The 20,439-nt window shown below is 55.3% G+C and overlaps 1 protein-coding gene and 2 non-coding genes across 3 annotated transcripts; 2 read left to right on the top strand and 1 right to left on the bottom strand.

Moving 5' to 3' along the window:
* The first annotated feature begins 7,137 nt into the window (after positions 1-7,137).
* On the top strand, positions 7,138-7,208 carry B0H18DRAFT_t177. Its single transcript has one exon. It is a non-coding gene; the product is annotated as a tRNA-Gly (tRNA).
* Positions 7,209-9,370: 2,162 nt separating this feature from the next.
* B0H18DRAFT_t176 lies at positions 9,371-9,441 on the bottom strand. Its single transcript has one exon. It is a non-coding gene; the product is annotated as a tRNA-Gly (tRNA).
* A 589-nt stretch (positions 9,442-10,030) lies between these two features.
* On the top strand, positions 10,031-11,595 carry B0H18DRAFT_1063631 (uncharacterized protein; the record flags this gene model as incomplete). The annotated part of the gene is made up of 3 exons (XM_048031144.1): positions 10,031-10,942; positions 11,005-11,088; positions 11,154-11,595. Coding segments are annotated over 3 exons (1,260 nt in total), but the record flags the coding sequence as incomplete, so codon positions are not given.
* Positions 11,596-20,439: the final 8,844 nt, after the last annotated feature.

Genomic DNA, 20,439 nt, shown 5'->3' with positions numbered 1-20,439 from the left:
GATTGCGATGGCACGCTCATGCCCTCGCACAAGCCCGATTACTCAAAGACCGAGCCGAGCTTCTCGATCACGCCGCAGCCGGATGGTCGGACCCGACGAAGATCGTCTCGTTCGACCCGTGGGGCCACGTCGTCCCGCAGGTGTTCCGGCGCGAGCTGGAGGAGCTCGGCTTGGATGTGCGCCCGAGCATCGCGGTCACTCGGGGGCATTTGAAGCTGAGCGAGATTGACGAGACGACGAGGAAGGGGGACTTGGTGGTGGATGGGAAGATTCTGATCAAGAGCTTGCCGTTGAGGAATGCGGATGGGACGGAGAGCACGGCGGACTCTGGTGTGGAGATTGCTATCAACAAGGCTGCTGTTGAGCCTGTGTGGTACCTCCCGGGTGTTGCAGAGCGGTTCGGCATGTGAGTTTGTGAGGCTTGCAGAAGCAGATCGTATGTTGACGTCGTGGATAGCTCCGAGAGCCTGCTCCGACGAGCACTGTTCGAGGACACCGGAGGCATGTATCCCGAACTCATCACTCGACCAGACATCAAGGTCTTCCTTCCTCCAATCGGTAACCTCACTGCGTACATTTGTGAGTAGCGTTCATTCACCGCGAGTCAACTACCAACAACGTCCCTTAGTCGGCAATCCTGCATATCTCCACGACGAGACAAAGGAGCTGACATTGCGTGTACATGACGAATGTATGTTCCCCACTTCTTAAAGCATAACCCCATCTTACATGGCGTTCACAGGCAATGGTTCCGATGTGTTCGGATCTGACATCTGTACATGCAAGCCATACCTGATTTACGCCATCGAGGAGTGTGTCCGCTGTGCCCAGCGCGGAGGCGTCGGCCTCGTGGTCTACTTCCGCAAGGAGGGTCGTGCGCTAGGCGAAGTTACCAAGTACGTTCCTCTTCATGCCCTGCGAAGTCACTGCTGATCGGCGGACAGGTACTTGGTCTACAACCTACGCAAGCGGGGTGTTGACTCTGCAGACAAGTACTTCAAGGCGACGGAGCTCATCGCAGGTGTCAAGGACATGCGCTTCCAGGCGCTCATGCCGGACGTCCTGCACTGGTTCGGTATCAAGAAGATCGACAACATGGTTTCTATGAGTGACATGTACGCCTCCTTCGCGTTAGGGAAAGAGCAGAGGCTGAATCATGCATCACTACAGGAAATATGACGCGATTGTACAGTCCGGTATCCCGATTATCAAACGCTATGACATTCCTGGTACGTGCCACGCCCATGCTTCACCTTCGGAACTCATTCTCCCGCAGAGCATCTTCTGCCACCCGACTCTCGTGTGGAGATCGACGCAAAGATTGCGGCTGGATACTTCAGCAACGCGAAAGTTGTCACCGAGGCCGACCTCATCAAGACTGTCGGGCGCACGTGGGAGGAGACGGAGCATTGAGATCGGGCTTTAGAAATTCATGGTGTAGCTCGGCCACCATCTGCAGCTGGGTGCGACGTCTTGCTTATTGTAACGTTGTAATGATACAGTATCTGCGATATCTAACCACAGGCTAAATGCGATTGAAGGTGTGCGATGGATAGCGTCCATATATCATAGCAACATAGCCGTATATGTGATATCATCTCCTCGATGCTCACCATTCATACTCGGGCACCTCATCACCCCAGGTGTTATCTTCCTCGTCTATGGCGTCCTCCTCTTCCTCTTCCTCCAATACTCGCAACTTCTTGATCGCCTGTTCGGCAGCAGCAAAGCGGACCTCCTCCTGACTCGCCCTGCTGCGATACACCTCCGTCACCTTCAAGAGCTCCTCTCCGTCCAAAATTACAGCGCAACTGACGTTCCCCTTCGTCTTCTCCACAGCGAGCTTGACCTTCTGCTGCGGGTCTTGCTGGGCGGCCCAAATCGACAAGCGCGAGATGGGGTGCAGCACGTCCATCTCATTGCGCGTGATGATGCGCTCGAGGACGTCCATGATGCCGAGGGTGCGCAGCACGTCGCACACAGCCGTGAAGTCACCCTCGGAGTCTAGGAACACGGCGCCGAGCAAGCTCTCAACCATGTCGCTGAGGAACTTGGGGGCCTGCAAGCTGGTCAGCGCTGCCCAAGGGTAGATGGTCTTCTGCTTGAGAGCCTTCTCGATCTCGGGGCCAATCTTCTCGAAGCGCGTGGAGGTGACGTTCTGGTCCTCCAGGACACGGTGGCTGGAGTGCAGCAGACACTGCCAGAGGTAGATCTTCTGCTCCTCGGTGCCAACGGTTACGCCGCTCGTCGGTGACCACGAGGGGTTCGGCGACTCGCAAGTGGTAAACGTCTTGAGACAGAAGTATGCTAGGAAGTGCGAGTTGACAAGGCCCTCTTTTCGCAGATGCATATGGCCGGGCTTGTAATTCCATCCCTCGGCATGATAGAGCATGTCGGTGACGATCATGTCCAATGCGCAATCTCCTAGGAACTCCAGCCGTTCGTAGGACATGGTGGCCAAGTCGCCGGTGTAGCTGGCGTGGGTCAGGGCCTGTATGAGCAAGGCTTTACGCGTGAAGTTGTAACCGATCATGCGTTCGACGAGAGTGAGCTGGGGAGGAGGTACATCGAGTTCCTCATGCCTTGCCAATACTTCGTCGATGTGGGTCGTGAGCTTCTTCCAGGACAACCCCAGGCCGAACAGCGCTGCGCATTCCACTGCAAGATCGAAACCTCCGTGCTCGTACGCGGCGCCGAGCAGCGACTCTACAACATCCGCGAGGACCTTGGTCGACAGCTCCTGGGTCTGCTTTTTCTTCCTTTTCTTCTTATTACCTTCGTCTTTCGTCTCCTCTTCGGCGGGCTTCGGTTCAGGCTTGGACTCGGGCTCGGGCTCGGGCTCGTTGACGACAGAATCCGAGAGGTAGCGTGGCTTCCACTTTCTCGGTACGAATCGGTCTCGAATGATCCACTTGTATAGGCCCTTCTCAATAGCAGCTTTGGCTAGCTGCACATTGGAGACGGCGTGATCCTTCCGCCTGGCGAGGTAACCCTCGTGCCAAAACGGATGGTCGGCAAAAAGCTGGGTGCTTGTCAAGCATTTCAAGACACAATCCCCGAGCGTCTCAAGTCGTTGATAGTTGAGTGGCTGGTCGTTGACCATCATCTCTTGAGCAACGGGAGCTGTGGTAGCGATGCGGAGGAGATCGAATGCGACTTTGGCAACGGAGTCCGCTGGTAACAGCTCGTTGCGAAGAGATACGACGGTGAGGGCATTCGACATCCACCTGAGGATCGAAGGAAGATACATAGCGTACTGTAGATCTTCCTTCGATACGAGCTCGACGGTTGTATACTTCGGCAGAAGGTAGACTGCCTCGTCGCGGCCTAGTCCAGCTGTATCCGAAGCTAACGGCGCAAGGAAGTTCGCTCGCTGAGGGAACTCCTTGACCTGAAGCAAGGGATACGTGGTAGTCGCGTCGGGGAAGCCATCGTATCTCTCCCGCAGCTTGTCCTCGTCTTCAGTACTCAACGGACCGTTGAACCAACGCACAAATTGGAAGGGCTTGCCGAACTTCTCGTTCGGCCGAATGAGTGCCAGATCTGTGGGCAGGCCGTACTGCTGGCGCAGCATATCCGCGTTTGCCCTCGTGTTTGTCTCCAGACGAACGTCGGTACCACGATCGATCCGCTCTTGCATCCACTTTCGCCGGTCCTCCCAGGAATGCTCATCTGGGCCCTCCTCTGCCGGCAAGAACAAGTAGGCGAAAGCGCGATCGTCCGGTTTCATACGCGCAAAATACAGAGTCGAGAACATCCGATGGCTATACGTGCGAGCACGCTCAAGGTAGGCCTCGTCCTGGCCTACCTTGCCCATCGGACGCACCAAGACGTGAGTGGCACCCCTGCCTGGGATGTATATCGTCGGCATCTCCTCCTCAGCGAACGCAGGCAGCGGGTTCGGTGTCAACATGGTCAGAGCCGGTAGGCCGTCAATGACCATTTCGGCCTTCCACCACGTATCCTCGTCTGCCTTCGGTGCCCAAGGATCCGTCTGGATGGATACTTTTTCTGTGCCAGCGCGCTTCTCGATATCGGCTAGCAACTTCTTGACCTCTTCTCCTTTGTCGGGCTCGATCGCGCTCATCAAAGGCAGGAGATGGTCGTTGAGGAGCTTGGCCTCGTGCAGCGCAACGTAGGCGTTGAAAGCCGCATGCTTCTGTGCCGACCTCTTCGTCTTGTGTTCTCGCGGTGTAGCGAATTTCCTGAGACTGAGGAGATCGACCGTTCAGCGCCGATTATTGGTAGTATGAGCCATTAGTGAACTTACTGTGAGGGAAGGCATCGTGGAAGTGTGACCGTAGCTCCCCATGGCCCCTGATATGGCGGCATGTCTTTGAGACAGTCCTGCTGCGAGTGCCAGTCTTCGGGGTAGTCGGGTGGATCGAGGTCATATAGCGCGTGCTGTCCGCCATACGACGCGTTGGGCAAAACAGAACAGAAGTGGTTGAGGTGACTTGTCACAGAGTCAAGCGTAAGGACAGCGCTGTAAGCCCAGTACTCAGCGAGCAAACAGCATATATCGTGACGGAAACATACCCAGTAGATTCAACAAGGTACGTACGCTCGTCGTGATCGTCGTCTTCCTCAAAGGTTTCCGGGGCCACCCTGTTCGGGTCTGTATAGAGATCCATCATCTGTTGTTCGATGCCGATCCACTTCTGGATGTCTTGCTCGTGCTGTGAGTCTTGCTCCAACATCATGATGAAGCTACTCCTTTGCTGCCGGGCTCTTCCTCGACTTTGCGCCCAAGAGACAACGTTCGGAGGAGCATCAAAGCGAATGACGCTACCACATGCCTGGATGTCGATGCCCTCCTCAGCGACGGAGGTGGAGACGATCAGGTTTTTGTCGCCGCCGCGGAACTCTGCCAGCGTGTTCACTTGCGACTCCTTCACGATCTCGCGGGTGATGTCAAGGAAGGAGTGGCGCTTGAAACTCGACGAGCTTCCTAGGAGACAGCCGATGCGGAAGAGCTGCGCAGTCTCTGGGAGTCGGGACAGCACTTCCGCTAGGGCAATCACCGTGTCCCGCCGAGTGACGAAGATGAGGCCGCTGTACGTCTCGTCTGCCAGCCGAAAGTCTTCCTCTTCAGTGACCAAGCACGAGACCAGCGCTTGGACCTTTGGCGTGAGCATATGCCGGATCTCGTCGGGGTCCGTCGAGACAGGGACGACGTTCACCTTGTCGAGATTGTCGAGCAGGTAACGCTTCTCGTTCGCTTGCCAGCTAGTCATGATATTGTTGTATGGGTTCGCCGCGCGGCGGGCCTGCTCGATGACCTTGACGATGTACCAGTCTGCCGCCCACTCTCCAAGTTCCATGCATATCTCTTCGGCGGCCCTCAAGAAGTCCCTGAGACCCCGATGCGTGAAGGTGTCCGCCTTGTGAATGACCTTCGACAGCTTCTGGTCGATGCGGTGCCGTTCTTCCGCTGAATGCGCTCGTGCCAGTTGACCACGCATGGATTGCACGTACGGATCGTGCTCGATATTGAGCGAGTCGACCACTGTTTTGAGCGAGAACGTGTTGTAAGATGGTAGTGTCTCCCAATCGTATGATGGAGAGCTATGAAGGACGTGCTTGAAAACCGGCCTATGAACATATTGAGCGAGCTCCTCTCGGTGCATGCGCGACGAGCGGATGATGCTATCGAGATTGTGTTCGAGTTTACTGCAAAGAAAGTGTTATCATTCAGGATATTTCCAGCGATAGGTGTCAGAGCTTACTCGAATGCGGCATCTGGGTTACCGCCATAAATCGGACTAGCTGTCAGGCCGAGCACCATGGGACGAGCCCGGTCATACGATCCGGAGTTCCGAGTGCGCTTGTTCAAGTTGAAGTAGAATTGTTGCATGATCATGTTATACGGATGCTTAGCGATCGCATGGTGGGCTTCGTCATAGACAAGAAGACCTATGTCCATACCCAGATCAACGTAACCCTGCGCATATAAGCTTCCGATCAGAACTTTTGATCGTGAAGTCAGACGTAGACTTACATGCAGAAGTGCATCTAGCAGGACCTGTGGCGTAGAGACGATGATCCTATGAGATTCTAGAACACGTCGCCATAGATCTCGGTCTTTCCACTGGTTGGGCTCCGATGCGCCCGAGATCATGCATACAGGTACTGGGATGGCTTTGCGGATGACATCGCATTGCTGCTCGACAAGCGCCACTGTAGGTGCGAAGAACCACGATACCTGGAACAATCGATGTCAACGAGAATGCAGACGAGGGAATAACTCACCTTTCGCGGTTCCCGCTCCGCTTCATGCTTCATGCGCAGCACGGCGATATGCGTCTTGCCGGATCCCGTATCAAGCGCAATGATGAGGTTGGACCGCAAGCTCTCTTCAAGGAGTTCCTGTTGGTAGCTGCGCGTGTGGAATACAGTCGCCGCGGCATTGGCGACTTCCGGAGGTGTAGTATCGCCCATTTCGCTCATTGGCGACGCGTGTCCTAAGCAAAAGGCTAAGCATGTTTCAATAGAGGACTGATGCTGACAACATCCACAGAGGACAGTGGGCGACCAAGGATCGAGATCGAAACGGCAGTAGTGCGATCTCGATCGCCCGCTCGGTCCCGAGGCGAATGCTCGTAGATACAGGTTCTACGGTGCGCCTTACTCACCTGAACAGACGGCGATGTGGAGAAGCGAATAACAGTCTCGCCTTTCGAAGGAGGCTGAGGCTGAAGGAGGAAGGAGGAAGGAGGAAGGAGGACTGCGGCGTCACGGCGGTGTCCGCTTTTTATACGGTCGAAGCCAGTGCCGCCGATCTGCTTGGGCCTGCCACAAACAATCAGATAGACGCCATTCACTCGAAGCAAAGCAAAGTGCCGGTTGCAATTGAATACGTAGAGTATAAGGCGATTATAGAAAGAACGTGCCTATAGACCTTGTAGACAGTTCAGTGCCATTCCATATGGAGCATTCATGGGTAGAGCAGCCGGCCAGCCAGTGAACAGCTGTAGCTTTGACCTAATGCCAAGGCAGGGCTCTCCTGAACGCGACGAAATCGACTCAGCATCAGCCTAGGTGATAGAAAGAGGAAGCCTCTCCGATGAGGCAGACTCAGAGCCTGTGACTCAGTACAACACATAAATGTAAGTGCGAGGGTCTGGCCATAAATGGGCATTAATGGGGTAGTGGTAACCTGGGTCGTTGCCATCGACCCGCCGGGGGTTCGATTCCCCCTTAATGCATCCCCGCTTTCGTTAGTTTTTGTGGCCGCCTTAGGCTTCAGCTTCAACGTATCAACCCATTGCTCTTCTCCCTGATGACTCTTCTAAGTAATTAATTACAACAGGATGCTACACATCCTCTATGCTAGCACTGCGTGGAGGACATTGCGTGGGTCGAGATTACGCTCTACGGTACATCGTTACCGGGCCCTCTAAAACGCTGCTTCCCTCGCCTCTGCCCGTGCCCCTGCGCATCTCCCTCCATGGCGTCGACGAGCCGGCGCAACAGTGCGCCCTGCATCTCCACGGCCGCCTTCAGCTCCGCTATCTGCCCGCGGAGCTCCTTGTTCTCTCGCGGGGAGCTGCCGCTCGCTTGTGGCTCGTCATGCGTGTGGCGCCAAGGCTGCACGGACGAGGACGCAGAACGCCGCCGCATGAGCGTGGGGGAGGCAAGCGGGTCGAGGGCGTGTGCATTGAATACTTCTTCGCGGGAGATTTGCTGGAGATAAAGTGAGCGAAGACCGTTCGGTGAGAGATGAATGAAGAGGCTCACCTGGTCTTCGTTCATCATTTCCCAGACTAAGCTGAATTCGCGTCCGAGCACGAAGGTCGGGAGCGCGATGAGCAGCAAGCCGAAGACAAGCAGGGGGAGGGTGATCAGCCGTCCGAGGAAGGAACGAGGAGTGATCTCGCCGTAGCCAACGGTTGTGATTGCTGGACATGGTGAGTCGAGAAGATGCGGACGCGCATGTAACACTTACTGACTAACACAAACCTGTGGTACAAGCGATGTTAGACAGGCTGTATCTGTACGATAATAAACGTGTCGCACCATGCAGCAGCTGGGATAGACTGAGGCACGGAATGAGATCAACAGGCTGGACTGCCAGCAAACCCGCACGCACCGCGAATTGGCTAGGGTCACCGTCAGAGTTGATGAACGTGCCCAAGACCTCGTCCCATGTTCCACGTTCAGCGAAATACCTGTACCGAGCGTCAGTAACTTCGCAAGTATCCGCATGGTAGGACCTACAGCAGGGTGCTGAACACGACTAAGACCATGACTACGAAGAATGCAAGGGCTAACAAGGCATGCTGCGAGCGGCGGAACGACAGATACATAACCTCGATCGTCCTAGCTCAGAAGTGAGCAGACAATACGTTGTTGGTGCTTCCGTTACGCACAGTAGGATCGTATTATTATGGCGGAATGGCCTGAATACGCGTAACAAGCGGAACGTCCGCAAAATAGTGAACCTGAAAAAGGTTGACTGCCAGCCATTTGTGAGAGGAGCACAGACGGGGTGAGTCGACGTACGGTGTCCTGGTGGAGCATTATCTCTAGGTAGTACGGCAGGATACCCAGCAAGTCTATGATTCCGAAGAATGCTGAAGAGAGTACGGAGGTCCGGTCAGGTGTCTTGCGCACGAAGCAACGACTCACATACAGCCAAACCATCTCAGAAACGTCCATACGTTCGCTGAGTGCGCCAGACATCTCGCAACGTACTCCGCCGTGAACAGCACAACCACCGTCGTCTCGAAGCCGAACCAAATTTGGGGTGAGATTGAGTGGAAGGACGGGATGGTCTCGAGGACGGTCACAAGAGCGGATATGACGATGAGGGACGTAGTGACGACGTGGATGATGAAGGCGGGATACGAGGAAGTTGGCCGCTCGACGAGCATGTACAGGTTGCGCTTCCACTCCGGGTGAATCTCTTGTACGTGTGCGTCGTCCATGCTTTCAAGGGAGTTCGCTGGAGGAAGTTCTTCGGCAGCACGAGGAGTAGGAAGGGGCGCATAAGCAGAACGGGATGCACTGTTCGGCGAGCGCATCCTCGCCATAGGGATGGACTCCATTGCGGATGTGGCGGATCAGCTGAACATACGCTGCAGAAGAGAAAGAGAAGGCACGACGCCAGGTGCAGCAGCGGCAATGCAGCAGCGCGCACGCCGCAATGATCGCAAGGCGCCTCGGCGAGGACAAGATAAAGCCAAGACCGGCAGAAGCCGCAATAGCCTGAAGCCTGTTAAGTATCTCATGTTACATAATGGGTTCGATCTGTGATGGAAAGGGCGATCGGTACATACATACATGGCATGCGGGGTCTCACTCACAGAAGTTACAAAAATAGTAGTGTGATGATCCGAGTAAAGAGCTGAATGAAGAACACGGCTCATGCATTAAGGGGGAATCGAACCCCCGGCGGGTCGATGGCAACGACCCAGGTTACCACTACCCCATTAATGCCTATCCTACCATTGCATATATGGTACTATATCGGTCCGGGATCTCGGCCAGGACAGGGAACTCGGTCAGTCATGCATTGCTCAAGAACGGCTGGGATTTTTCGGACAAAAGGTACCTTGCTGTGTTTGTTTCGATTACAGCTATCGACTGGTATACTTACTACACGAAACGGATGGGAACTTCACTGCCTACGCTCGACTGACCGAGTTCCCTGTCCTGGCCGAGATCCCGGACCGATATAGTAGGTTGTATAATGTGACTTCCACCCTATTAGTATCCACGTCCAGGTACCACGTCGCAGCGTCACCGCAAGTACTGCCAGTGCCACTTGAAGTTGAAGCTGTTCTTGTTGTCCCCAGTTGTTGCTGCATAGGTAGCAACAGGAGCTCGAGCCCTACAAACCGTTCCCCGGGGCCCTCCTCTTCCTGAAGATGGCTTACAAGCCTCCGCATGCTCGAGCACACACTTGGGGTTAATATCCCAGCGGGTTTGCAGGGCATTTCAAGCCCCGCTGTGGCGGCTGTGGCGCGATCGCCCCGAACGTCTCTAAGTCGCGTCGCGCCCCGTTAGGATATTAACCCCAAGTTCAATCCTGCGGCTCTTTGCGAAGCATGCATCGCAGCACTCACTCCTTCCCGAGCGGCATGGCGAGAAGCGAACAAAGGATGATATCCGCCGTGATGCCGTCGAGGAGATGTACCGGCATTGCGAAGTCAATCATCTCTGCGAGGTGTGGGCTTACCTGTGGAATTCGTGGTATTCACGGAAGCGATGGCCACTGTGGGCACGCGGTGCGTACTCCGCGAGCATTCCTTGCAAGCGTACGACCATGATGGTCGAGGCTCTCTGGCGAAACTTGAAACGGCTCGTACTTCACATGTACAACCGCCTGCCCGTTGACCTCGCTGTTCACGCGATCATCACGAAGGCGCTTCCACCCTACCGTCTCACTCTCCGACGTCTCCTGCGAAGCGACCGCGAAGGCCGCGCACAGGCACTCACGACCATGCAAGAGCACTTCAAGCACTCGTGGGAGCGACTCATGAAGGTCCCGATCAAAGGCACGTACACGACGGATGTCCACCGCTGGACATGCGACTGCGGCGCTCAGAAGTACCATGCCTACCTTCTCTGCAAGCACCTTGTTCGGGCCGCGGGAAACCCACCTGCCTTATGGTGGGTGCAGGTACAGCGGTTTCATATTCCACCCTTCTACACAGTCCCCATCGACGGCAAGATCGCGCCACCCCCAGAACTGACGACGAAGCACGCATGGCTCAGTCGAATGCCCAGGGTGGATACCAGTACGTCGGACTCGGATGACTCGGACTCGGCGATTGTCACTGGCAGTGGTCATGGCAAGCGTGCGGCGGCGCCTCCCGGTTCGGTGAATATGTCCCGCGCATCTCAGGCGCAGGTGCCGGTGGCGGATACTTCAGAGGAATCGGGAGAGGAAGATTCAGTGCTGCCCGCCTTGGCAGTCACTAGTAGGTCATCACCGGTGAGTATCAATGTGCACTTCGGGATTACATGACTCGTATTCATTGCCGGGCACACCTACAGATAGATTCGTCACCTAACAAACCACCGCCTACCGGACGTGACGGGTTGTTGCGCGCGCGGGTGGGTGGAAGTGCGGGCTTTACAGTAAGCAATGCCACCCAATTGCAATGGTGCGCCAACACTAACACGATCGACAACGTCCGTGTCAGCTTGATGACGAAGACGACGTGGACGTGGACGAACATCTCCGCCTGTTACACCGCGCCGCTGATATCATTGAAGAACAACGCGACGCCGGTGCAGAGGGCCGCTTCGTCCAAAACGCCCTTCGCGCGACCCGCCCAGCCGTGCGTTGGGCCCGAGACATCGAGAAGCATGAGCGCAGACGAACCATGCCCATCACGAATACCCGCGAACGGGGGCAGGCGGCTCCTTCAAACGTTATAGGTTACAAGTATATCGCACGGCGCTGAATTGAAAGTCGTACTAGCTTGTTTGTTAGTATGTTATGCTTATCTTCCTACTTACTCGTCCTTACTACTCGGAGTCCTTAACTGTGGCGTGACTCTAGTAATCAGTATATTGCATAGTAATGAGTCGGTACAAAACAGTTGTAATGTACATAAGTATCCGTATAAACGCAATCTACTATTCGCGTTGTAACGGGGCGCGACGCGACTTAGAGACGTTCGGGACGATCGCGCCACAGCCGCCACAGCGGGGTTTGAAATGCCCTGCAAACCCGCTGGGATATTAACCCCAAGTCGAGCACACCGGGTGTACAAACCCGGCAAACGGCACATGGAGCTCATGCCCTCTCTGAGTAGGAGCAGCGGCCTGGACAAAGACGGGGATGCGTGAGTCGTCGCCAGTGACCTCTGAAGATAGCTCGATCGTGACGTTGAATAGGCACGTAGGCTGAGGGACCGTGCCGTCCAGGAGGAATATCGTGCATTCATTGAGGGCAAGGTATACTGTACTTGTTCGATCTGAGGAGTTGAGTTCGAACGGTTGAGTTGTATAGGTCAACGAACACTGGAAGCGCCACCCCCATGGGGCGAGCGGAAGAGATGTGGATGCGACAAAACATCGTCAGGAAGAGCAGGAGAATATCTTGATTTTGTTCAGTATGTGTTATTCTCTGTGCCCGCGCTAACATTGCAGGTTCGCTGTGCTCACATCGCATCAGGAAAGCTCAGGGAAGGACTCCTTGCAACCGACCGTAAGGACGCATTTGCAGTCGAAGGTGAGTCAAATACCGTTGTATCACACATGTGCGTGAATAAACACGCGCCTTAGTATACGAAACATCTCTCCATCTCTCGATTCTGTTCCGCTCCGACAAACAGACGACGTCCATTCTCTCTCATCTCCTCCCACACCTCTACCTCGCGCGTCCTGAAGTCCCAGAGTTTACTCATGGGGCGCTCTCGACGACACTCTTGTCTCTCTTTCACCACCTCCTCCTAGGCTACCCCTCGCAGACTCGGTTCCATGAGCACCTACATTCCCTGCCTCGCACGTTCCTCCCCCGCGACGGCGCAGCGTATCGATGGCTCGCCCACCTGACGCACTGTCTGCGCACGAGCAACTACGCCAAGTTGCAAGAACTTACGGACCGCGGTGCATTCGAACGGTTCTTCGAGGCTTCGACAGAGGCAAGTGGAGGTAGAGGCGCTCCCGTTAGAACCGGCGACCATTCCGACAAGCCGGAGGGTGCTCGTCAACGTGCAGGACCGTACAACCTTGCACTGGAGGCCATGTACACACTCGTCGAGGGAGTTCGCGCGAAGGCTCGCGCGACAGTGTGGCTCATCATGCGCAGCGCGTACCGAGAGTTGCATTGTCTTCCTCCTCCGGTGAACTCGTCGAAGACAGGTGCCGAGGAGCCTTCACCGACGAGTGAATGGCTCGCGCGTTCCTTGGCGCTGCACTCTCTTGGATCTACTGCAGCAGATGTTAATGAGATGATGCAGATGGTGGATGAGTGGTTGGCGCAGAAGTGTGACCAGGGTGAGGTGAAGCGGAAGGAAGGCGCGGAAGGGAGGTGGATCGTTTGCAAAGTGGCTGTGAAAGTATAATATACAATTGCATCGTGTATCGATACAGACGGACGAAATGGATGCCCTGCCTAACTACATCTCTGCTCGTCAGCTGAACAACTCATGTGGGCGTATCAACTTTCTTGGTGAGATGGAACGCGTCCACCACAATTTGTACAATGTCCTTCCACTCCGCCATAGCACCCACACCTGTTGCAAACGGTGTCGTTAGGGTTCCAATAGGCATCAGTAATCAGCATCTTCGCGTACCAACATCGCCACAGGCCAGTGTCTTGCCAACGGGTCCAACGACCTGGTATTCTATGACCTCTCGAATGATTCTGAGGTGCTCTCCCGTGAGCGGATGCTCATACATGAGCGTGTTCATCGCGGGGAAGACGTATGTAGGCGTTGTAGGCGCGAGTGCGCGGAGCAGAGAAGTCTGTCGTCCCGTCAGTCATGCTGTGCTTGCGTCGCTGTGAGAAGAACATACCGCTAGGTTGTCGCAAATGCCGTGAGCGATCTTTGCTATCGTGTTCGCTGAACAGGGTGCGATGAGGACGATGTCCGCCCATCGTCGCAGCTCTATGTGAAGTATAGGGTCACCGATCTTATATCCTCCCTGGCTCAATATGTCAAAGTTTATTCACAACGTAGAGGAGTCGGACACACGTCTGCAGCCCATTCATCCTCGTCGCGCCAGACCCTGGCGCCTGCTCGTTCTACCGCGCCTACGTCGAAGAACGACAACGAGGCCTTGGTCGACACGACCTCGACTTTGACGTTCTCAAACTACATGTTAGCGTTTGTGTCAGTCGAACGTTACTTGAAAATCATACAGCAAGACACGGACGGACTTCAACTCAGTGACAATTAATGGTGCTTTAATGGAGGCAACGCTGCCGGTCGTAATGAGCAAGACATGCGTATGTCCTTCTGTACGTTCCTGCTCTGCGACAAATGTTCGCTTGTTCATCTTCTGCGTCCTCCGCCGATGCCAGGCAGGGAGTGATGAGGTCGAGTTCAAAGTGAAGATGACAAACCGGGCAGGTGGGCAGCAACTGAGCAAGTGCGCCACAAGCGATCACGGGCGCTCCGAGGGTGTCTCCGAGACCTCGACCATTACCGTCTCTCCCTGCGAGCGAGTGCATAGCAATGGCTCTCGTCTACCTGCAGAACGCACGGAACGTATCATCGACTACCAATATCAGGACAAGTAATCCCCATCTCATGCGCTCTGGCGTGCCGTGTTGCCTGCCGTGCGCTACCATCGTTTCTGTGTATCCGTGGGCCGTGAAACCTTCAATGAGTCCAATCAGTTCCTAGCCTCTTCGCCAGAGATATGCTCATTCTCACAACGCTGAAACTTACAAATGCATTCCATAATCTCCGGCTCGGCCTTGCTTCCGGCGGTCGGAGCACATCTCTTTGCAAGGCATTGACTGGTTTGGCTACAGGCACGCCGACGTCGGCATCAGGTTCCCTGCTCTGCGCGAGTTAACACTCTGGTATGTTCGCCTGCCAGACTACGCGACATTCGCAATGATGCCTCGTCGGCCGGCTTTCGCCCTTGTGGGGCCGTGCTCGAAGGCAGAGGTGCTCCAATCTTTAGCATATGAGCGAACAAGGACTGTGGAAGATCATATGTCCCTGATCCATGCGCGAATCCCAGACAAGTGGATTGTGTTGCATTCATCAGTACCCTCCTTCCTAATCGTGGTCTCCTCAGCGTGGATTGTAACGAGCGACAGAAGCACGAACTCGACGCATAGGACTAAAATCGGCACTTCAGGCAAAGGCAACCTATGCGGTGCGTGTGCGATCGCGAAGTGCGGCGGTGAGTATTCGACGTGGACATTGTTCTGGAAGCAGCTAACTCTCTTCGTCCCCCAAGCTCACCCAATGTCACTTACTGGGTCCTCCACATGGAGATGCAAGTCGTCTGAGACGTGTTCGTCGTCATCTACATACCGATGGTACATCGCTGTCTGATTTCTCTTGCAGAAGTGGAACGGATGACGGCGGGTGGAAATGCGGAGGGTTACCGGCATTTTCGTCTGCGACAATATGTTCGCCTTAACCGATAGCGATCATCTTCAACAGCGTCAGGCTCTCTGCCGACATCCAAACCCGAGCGTGGATCGCCGCGGAAGGTCCCAAGTGCTGAAGCTGAAGCCTCATGATACGATGGCTGGCTTGGATTAACTTTCCCCCTGCATCAGATGGACGATCTCAAGCGATACTAACCAATTCGGTTTTTGTTCACGATCCCAGCCGGTGCAACAATGGCATACGATCTGCATTGTACTATGAGCGCCCATCGCAAAGGACGGGTTTATCAAGTGTGAGTATGCCGAATGCCAATGCCCCTCAGCTGCTGCGACTCACTGGTCCGTCCCCAGTCGCTAGAGCCGTCGTACGCCTCATGTCTATCACACCCTGCCAAGGAGGGGTCATATCGACCCCGGCGGTAGCGCAGACGTCGAGCCAGGCTCCTACCCAGAAGCTACTTCCCGAACTCGTCGACCATGTCATCGATCACCTCCACGACGACATCGCGTCTCTCGCTGCATGCGCTCTCGTCGGCAGAGAATGGACGACTACGGCGCGCTTCCATCGCTTCAGCACGCTCAAAGTACACCTCCAGCATGACAACTACGCGATGCTCGGCGAGGTGCTCTCCTCCACGCCGGAAATACGCAGTCTGGTCCGTGAACTGTGGATAGCTGCGCCGTGGGGGGATGATCCCCCGGATCCGGCCTTGCCCAATATGGGGCTGCTAACCTGGCTGCCAGTCATGGAAGCGACAGAGGAAGTTGTTCTAGCAGGATACGTCCTCGAGAGGGACGGTGACTACGACTACGATCTTAGCCCGTATCTGCCTTCGCTGAAACGACTGGGCATCCACAAGTGCAGGTTCGGTGTTGGCGTCCTGGACATCATGTTGAGATCTTTCCCGCACATCGACACGCTTAGGCTCTTGTCCGTCGCCAGGCTACTGCGCGAGCCTCGGCCTCCCCGTTCCTCGGGGTCGATTATGATGCCGCCTGTGCATCTGCGTGAGCTAGACGTCTCCGCCTACGACACTCCTGCCTATGTGCTCCGTCACGCGTCCGAATGGATGCTTCGCCATCCCAGCGCCGAACTCCTCCAGACGCTACGCTTCCAAAGCACGTTCTACTGCACGCACGAAGCGCAGCCAATGCTGGACCTGTTCGGCCCTCTGAACCTGAACGCTCTCTACATAGGGATCTCAGCGTACGTGCAGCCGTACTACCGCGACAAGTTTGACGGTAAGTCAGTGGCTCGTCATCCCGAACGTTCATCTCTCATGCAGATTGAACAACCCAGTTTCCCCGCAAACGACTGCCTCGTTGGAACGTTGCGCAAACCTCCGCGTGCTCAGCGTAACCATCCAGATGTATGATCTCGAGCAGGAGTGGCCCCCGGTACTGCTTTGCGTTCAGTTGATCCTGCAGAGTCTAGCGTCCCCAGCGCTGGAAACGCTGATCATCGCGACGCGAGGATATCTTGGTAAACCCATCCCAATCGAGATCATCCAGGAACTGGATTGGAAGGCTATACAAACCGCGTTACAGGGAAAGCCGCTCCCAACTTTGCGCAGCATTATCATCAGAGGTAAGGGGGACCTGAATGAGCTGACCGCTACCTTGAAGGAGAAGTGTCCGGAGCTGTATATGCGTGGATTGTTCAAGTTCGCATCGCTTCCCTCACAGTTGGAGTACGATCTGCGCACTTGATGGTCACAACTCAGTGAGTGTCGCCAATATTCGAGCCCTCATTGGCATCGCTAACAGAAACAATCGTCGACGTTTCAGGCAGAACCCGGCTCTACGTTTCAACATTACAATTGTACAAGTATGATTGACGTCGTTCGCTTCAATATCACGATGCTCGATGACAAGGACAAGAAAACATGACGTAGAACACGGCACGACAATCGGCTCGATGTTGATAACACGTTTGGAATGAAAACAGTATCTGTGTATGACTTTACGCCGCTCTGGCAAAGACTCCGTTCCTGTAGAGAACCTCTTTACCCTTGCGTGTGGCCTTCGTCCCATGGTGAGCGTGGTCGAGATTGCCGATGAAAGCAGGAAGGTCTCCAGCAGGCGTTAACAGCTCCTCGTCCTCCTCGTCTGAGTCGGTGTCTTCAGCAGCCATGGCAGCGGTAGCGCCTTGCACACCATCATCTTTTACATATGGCTGGCGAGACGTGTTCGATGCGCTCTTGCCACGCTCTTCAGTCACAGAGCCTGACAGCGAAGAGAGCGCGGTGTATGTCAGTAATGTCAACACAATGCCAGACTGTCGTAGACCAGGTCGGTTCTGTCCTCTACCTACCTGTGACACTACTATCGCCGGCATTTTCCTCGTACGTCGCCCGTATCCTCTTTGTCAACAGCGCCAAGTCCGTCACTCGTGCCTTGAACGCCACCGGCGGCGGGGGGTACCACATGTAGTCCGTGCGTCGCCCGGCGGGATTCGTGCTAACAGTGCCCAGCACAGAGGTCGAGTGCGACTGAAGCGAAGGCGCGAACGACAGCGGCAAGAGGCCAGAGAGGTATTCAGAGTCGCCAGAGGGACTAGAAGCCAGCTGCGGGACGTGCGCGTTGGTGGCATCGAGGAGCAGCTGCGAGAGGTAGAGCATGTTCGAGTTGCGTTGACTCTCCGCATCTGCGGGATTGGGTTGGGTGTGGTCCGGCGGCAGAGTCGGAACGGTGGGGACGAAGTGTTCAGAGTACATCGTCGGGTAGCTGACCTGAGTGCCAATGAGAGCCTGGGAGCCTGCCAGAGCATCGACCGAGCTGGCGCCGCTTGAGCTGAGAGATGTATCACCCGAGAGAGACGGGTCAGAATCTTCCGTGTCAGACATTTGCGAGAATGCCAGAGGAAAAGCGAAAGGGATGTAGCCGAGAGACGGCGACTGAGTCAAGGAGCGCATCTTGAGGTTGTCGTCGACTTGCAAGGATCCCGCAGACGAAGGAGTGTTCGATGTAGTCGACTGAGCCTGAGGAGCTCGAGACAGAGGTAGAGAGAAGGAAGTCCCAGGTTTTCCTATTTGAAGGTAGGTCTCCGAAGAAGCAAGGGGTTCCGCAGTGAGTTCCAGACTGTGAGAGGCAGTGTCCGTCTGTTTCTTGCGCTTTCGTTGACGCGCGCCGTCTGGTTGAATTTGCAGCAGCTGGTGAATGGAGACGTTACTTCCGGAAGAGCCGTGAGAGGAGGTAGAGATATCCTGTTTTGAAGCGGTGGTCGCCGACGTATCATTTTCCTCCTTGCGGTTAATTGAAGAATCTTCGTCGTCGCCGCTCTTCGCTCGGCCCCTACGTTGTCGACTGAGCCAATTCCTAATCCACCGAACCTCTCTGAAGACGCGGGGTTGCATTCCGTTACCCTGGTCAGTCGCGACGCGTGGTCCAGCATAAGTCGAACGTACAGTCCTGTCTCCTTCCCCGTCCGCACGATCTCCTCCTTCAGCGGACTGCCCCCGGCGCGCCGGAGGAGCTGCTTGAGCGCCGCGACCTGCCACGGCGCCGCAACCACCTTTTCACGGGCGGTTTGAGTTCCCTGGGGTGGCACGAACTGGTTGCCGTGGAATCCGCGCATGTTGCGACTCATCGTGTGCGATGTCTTCGACCTGTTTCGTGTATGAGGGTCTGCGCGTTGGTCGTGGTGGTTGCAGTCGAGGTCGTGGTCAAGTGGATGGAGGGAAGGGCGAACGTGCCGCGGAGAGTAAAATCTTGCTCTTCACAGTGATTCTACGAAGTGTGGTGTGTGACGCTCACTCACAACAAACTTCGCGGTACTGGGGTGTAGCCAGCTCAGATTTTACTTCTTTATAGTGACAGCGGTAAGAAAACAGAGATATGTAGGTACACACAATCATACAACAAACTACACCGTAAACCCTAAGCCAAGATAGAGCACGTTCTAGACGCAACTACTATCCAAGACGGCATTCGTCTTGCCTGTTTCCGTACACACCTCGGCCTACCACTTGTTCGCGAGCCTCCCAGCAGCCCACACCGTCCCGCCTCCACCGACAGGCACCAACAACATCCACACGCCAAAGTCCCAGACCAACCTCCGCCCAAGTCGCCTCCGCTGCAAGGTGCGCTCCTTTCTCTGCAGGAGCTCATCGTTCCGTGAGTCGCTCACGTCCGACCGCGCGCTCGGCATGCCAGGGCTCGACATCGCCGTCACGGGCGTGCTCGGCGGGATGATGATCGAGAGCGGGCTGCGGAGGTTATGCAGGATGATATGGAGAAGCGCCGGAAGCATGTACGTGCTCAGGAAGGCGAGCATCCAGACGGCGTCGCTGAGTGCTCGCGCAAGAGGTGATGGGACCAGCGATAGGCCGATCGCGGCGACGTATACGAGGACTCGAGAGAAGGGGATGCGGATGGCACGGCGGATGGAAGAGGGGATGGGCAGAGCGGGAGTTGGGATGAGGACGGATGGTACAGAGAGCATGAGAGCGGCTGTCTCGAACAGCGCTCGTGCAGCGAGGACGTTTTCGGGCGTCGTGGCTAGCGCATCCGGGGGTTGAATGGGTCTCTCCTGCGACTTTAGGCAGTCAGGCCAGGCTGTTACAGAACTCAAGGATGCTACTCACCGCTGGCAAATCAGTCGACTGAAAAAACACAAGTGGTAATACACACAGCACCGCGATCCCTACGGACAATGCGGAGAGTAGTTTGAATGACTGAGATCGCCGGGGGCGTGGGCTCATTGGCTGCGTCGTGCCACGAAGGGCAGTATACAGCGGACTGGTAGAGGTGGTAGTGAAGGCGAACGCGATCATAGCTACGCACAGTAAGACAAGTGCTTGACATGCTAGGAAGAGCTACTTACATACGCCTTGCCACAGCGTGCCTGTCGATGCAGGGACGCCGCGTTCAGCCAGCATGCCCTGCGAATGGGAATATGCCGTGCATATAAACCATGCGACGTAGGCGGCTACGGATGCCCAGGTAGCATATATAACGCGAGCGACACCAAGTGACTGCGCGAAATATAGCGGAGCGATCATGATGGCGACCACAAGAGTCACCATGATATCTGATGGTAGAGCGAGCTTGTCCGGTAGGAATGGCAATAGGACATCCACTGATGCTGTAAGCGTTGTTAGCAGTCTTCGACAAAGTCCGGACTGTAGAGTACAACGACCCTTGGCAATATACATGGACCTGCTTTCGTACGGAAAAGCCGTAGGTACACGGCGATATGTATTTCAATAGACACCCCTGTTTGATGCACATACAGAACGGTTCCTCTACAAACTCCAGCTCATGCCGTTAGTGCACCGGCGCTGGTCAGATGGAGCACGTAAAGGAACCTGAGTATGTGGACGCTGCATGGGGATGTCTACTCAATTACAATAGACAGCGAATTGAACAACAGTCTAAACGCAAAACAAGCTTCCCGGAGA

This window comes from Fomitopsis serialis, assembly GCF_022376445.1.
Source record: "Fomitopsis serialis strain Sig1Antser10 chromosome Unknown B0H18scaffold_349, whole genome shotgun sequence".
Lineage (NCBI taxonomy): Eukaryota > Fungi > Basidiomycota > Agaricomycetes > Polyporales > Fomitopsidaceae > Fomitopsis > Fomitopsis serialis.
This window is presented reverse-complemented; position numbering and strand designations above follow the sequence as displayed.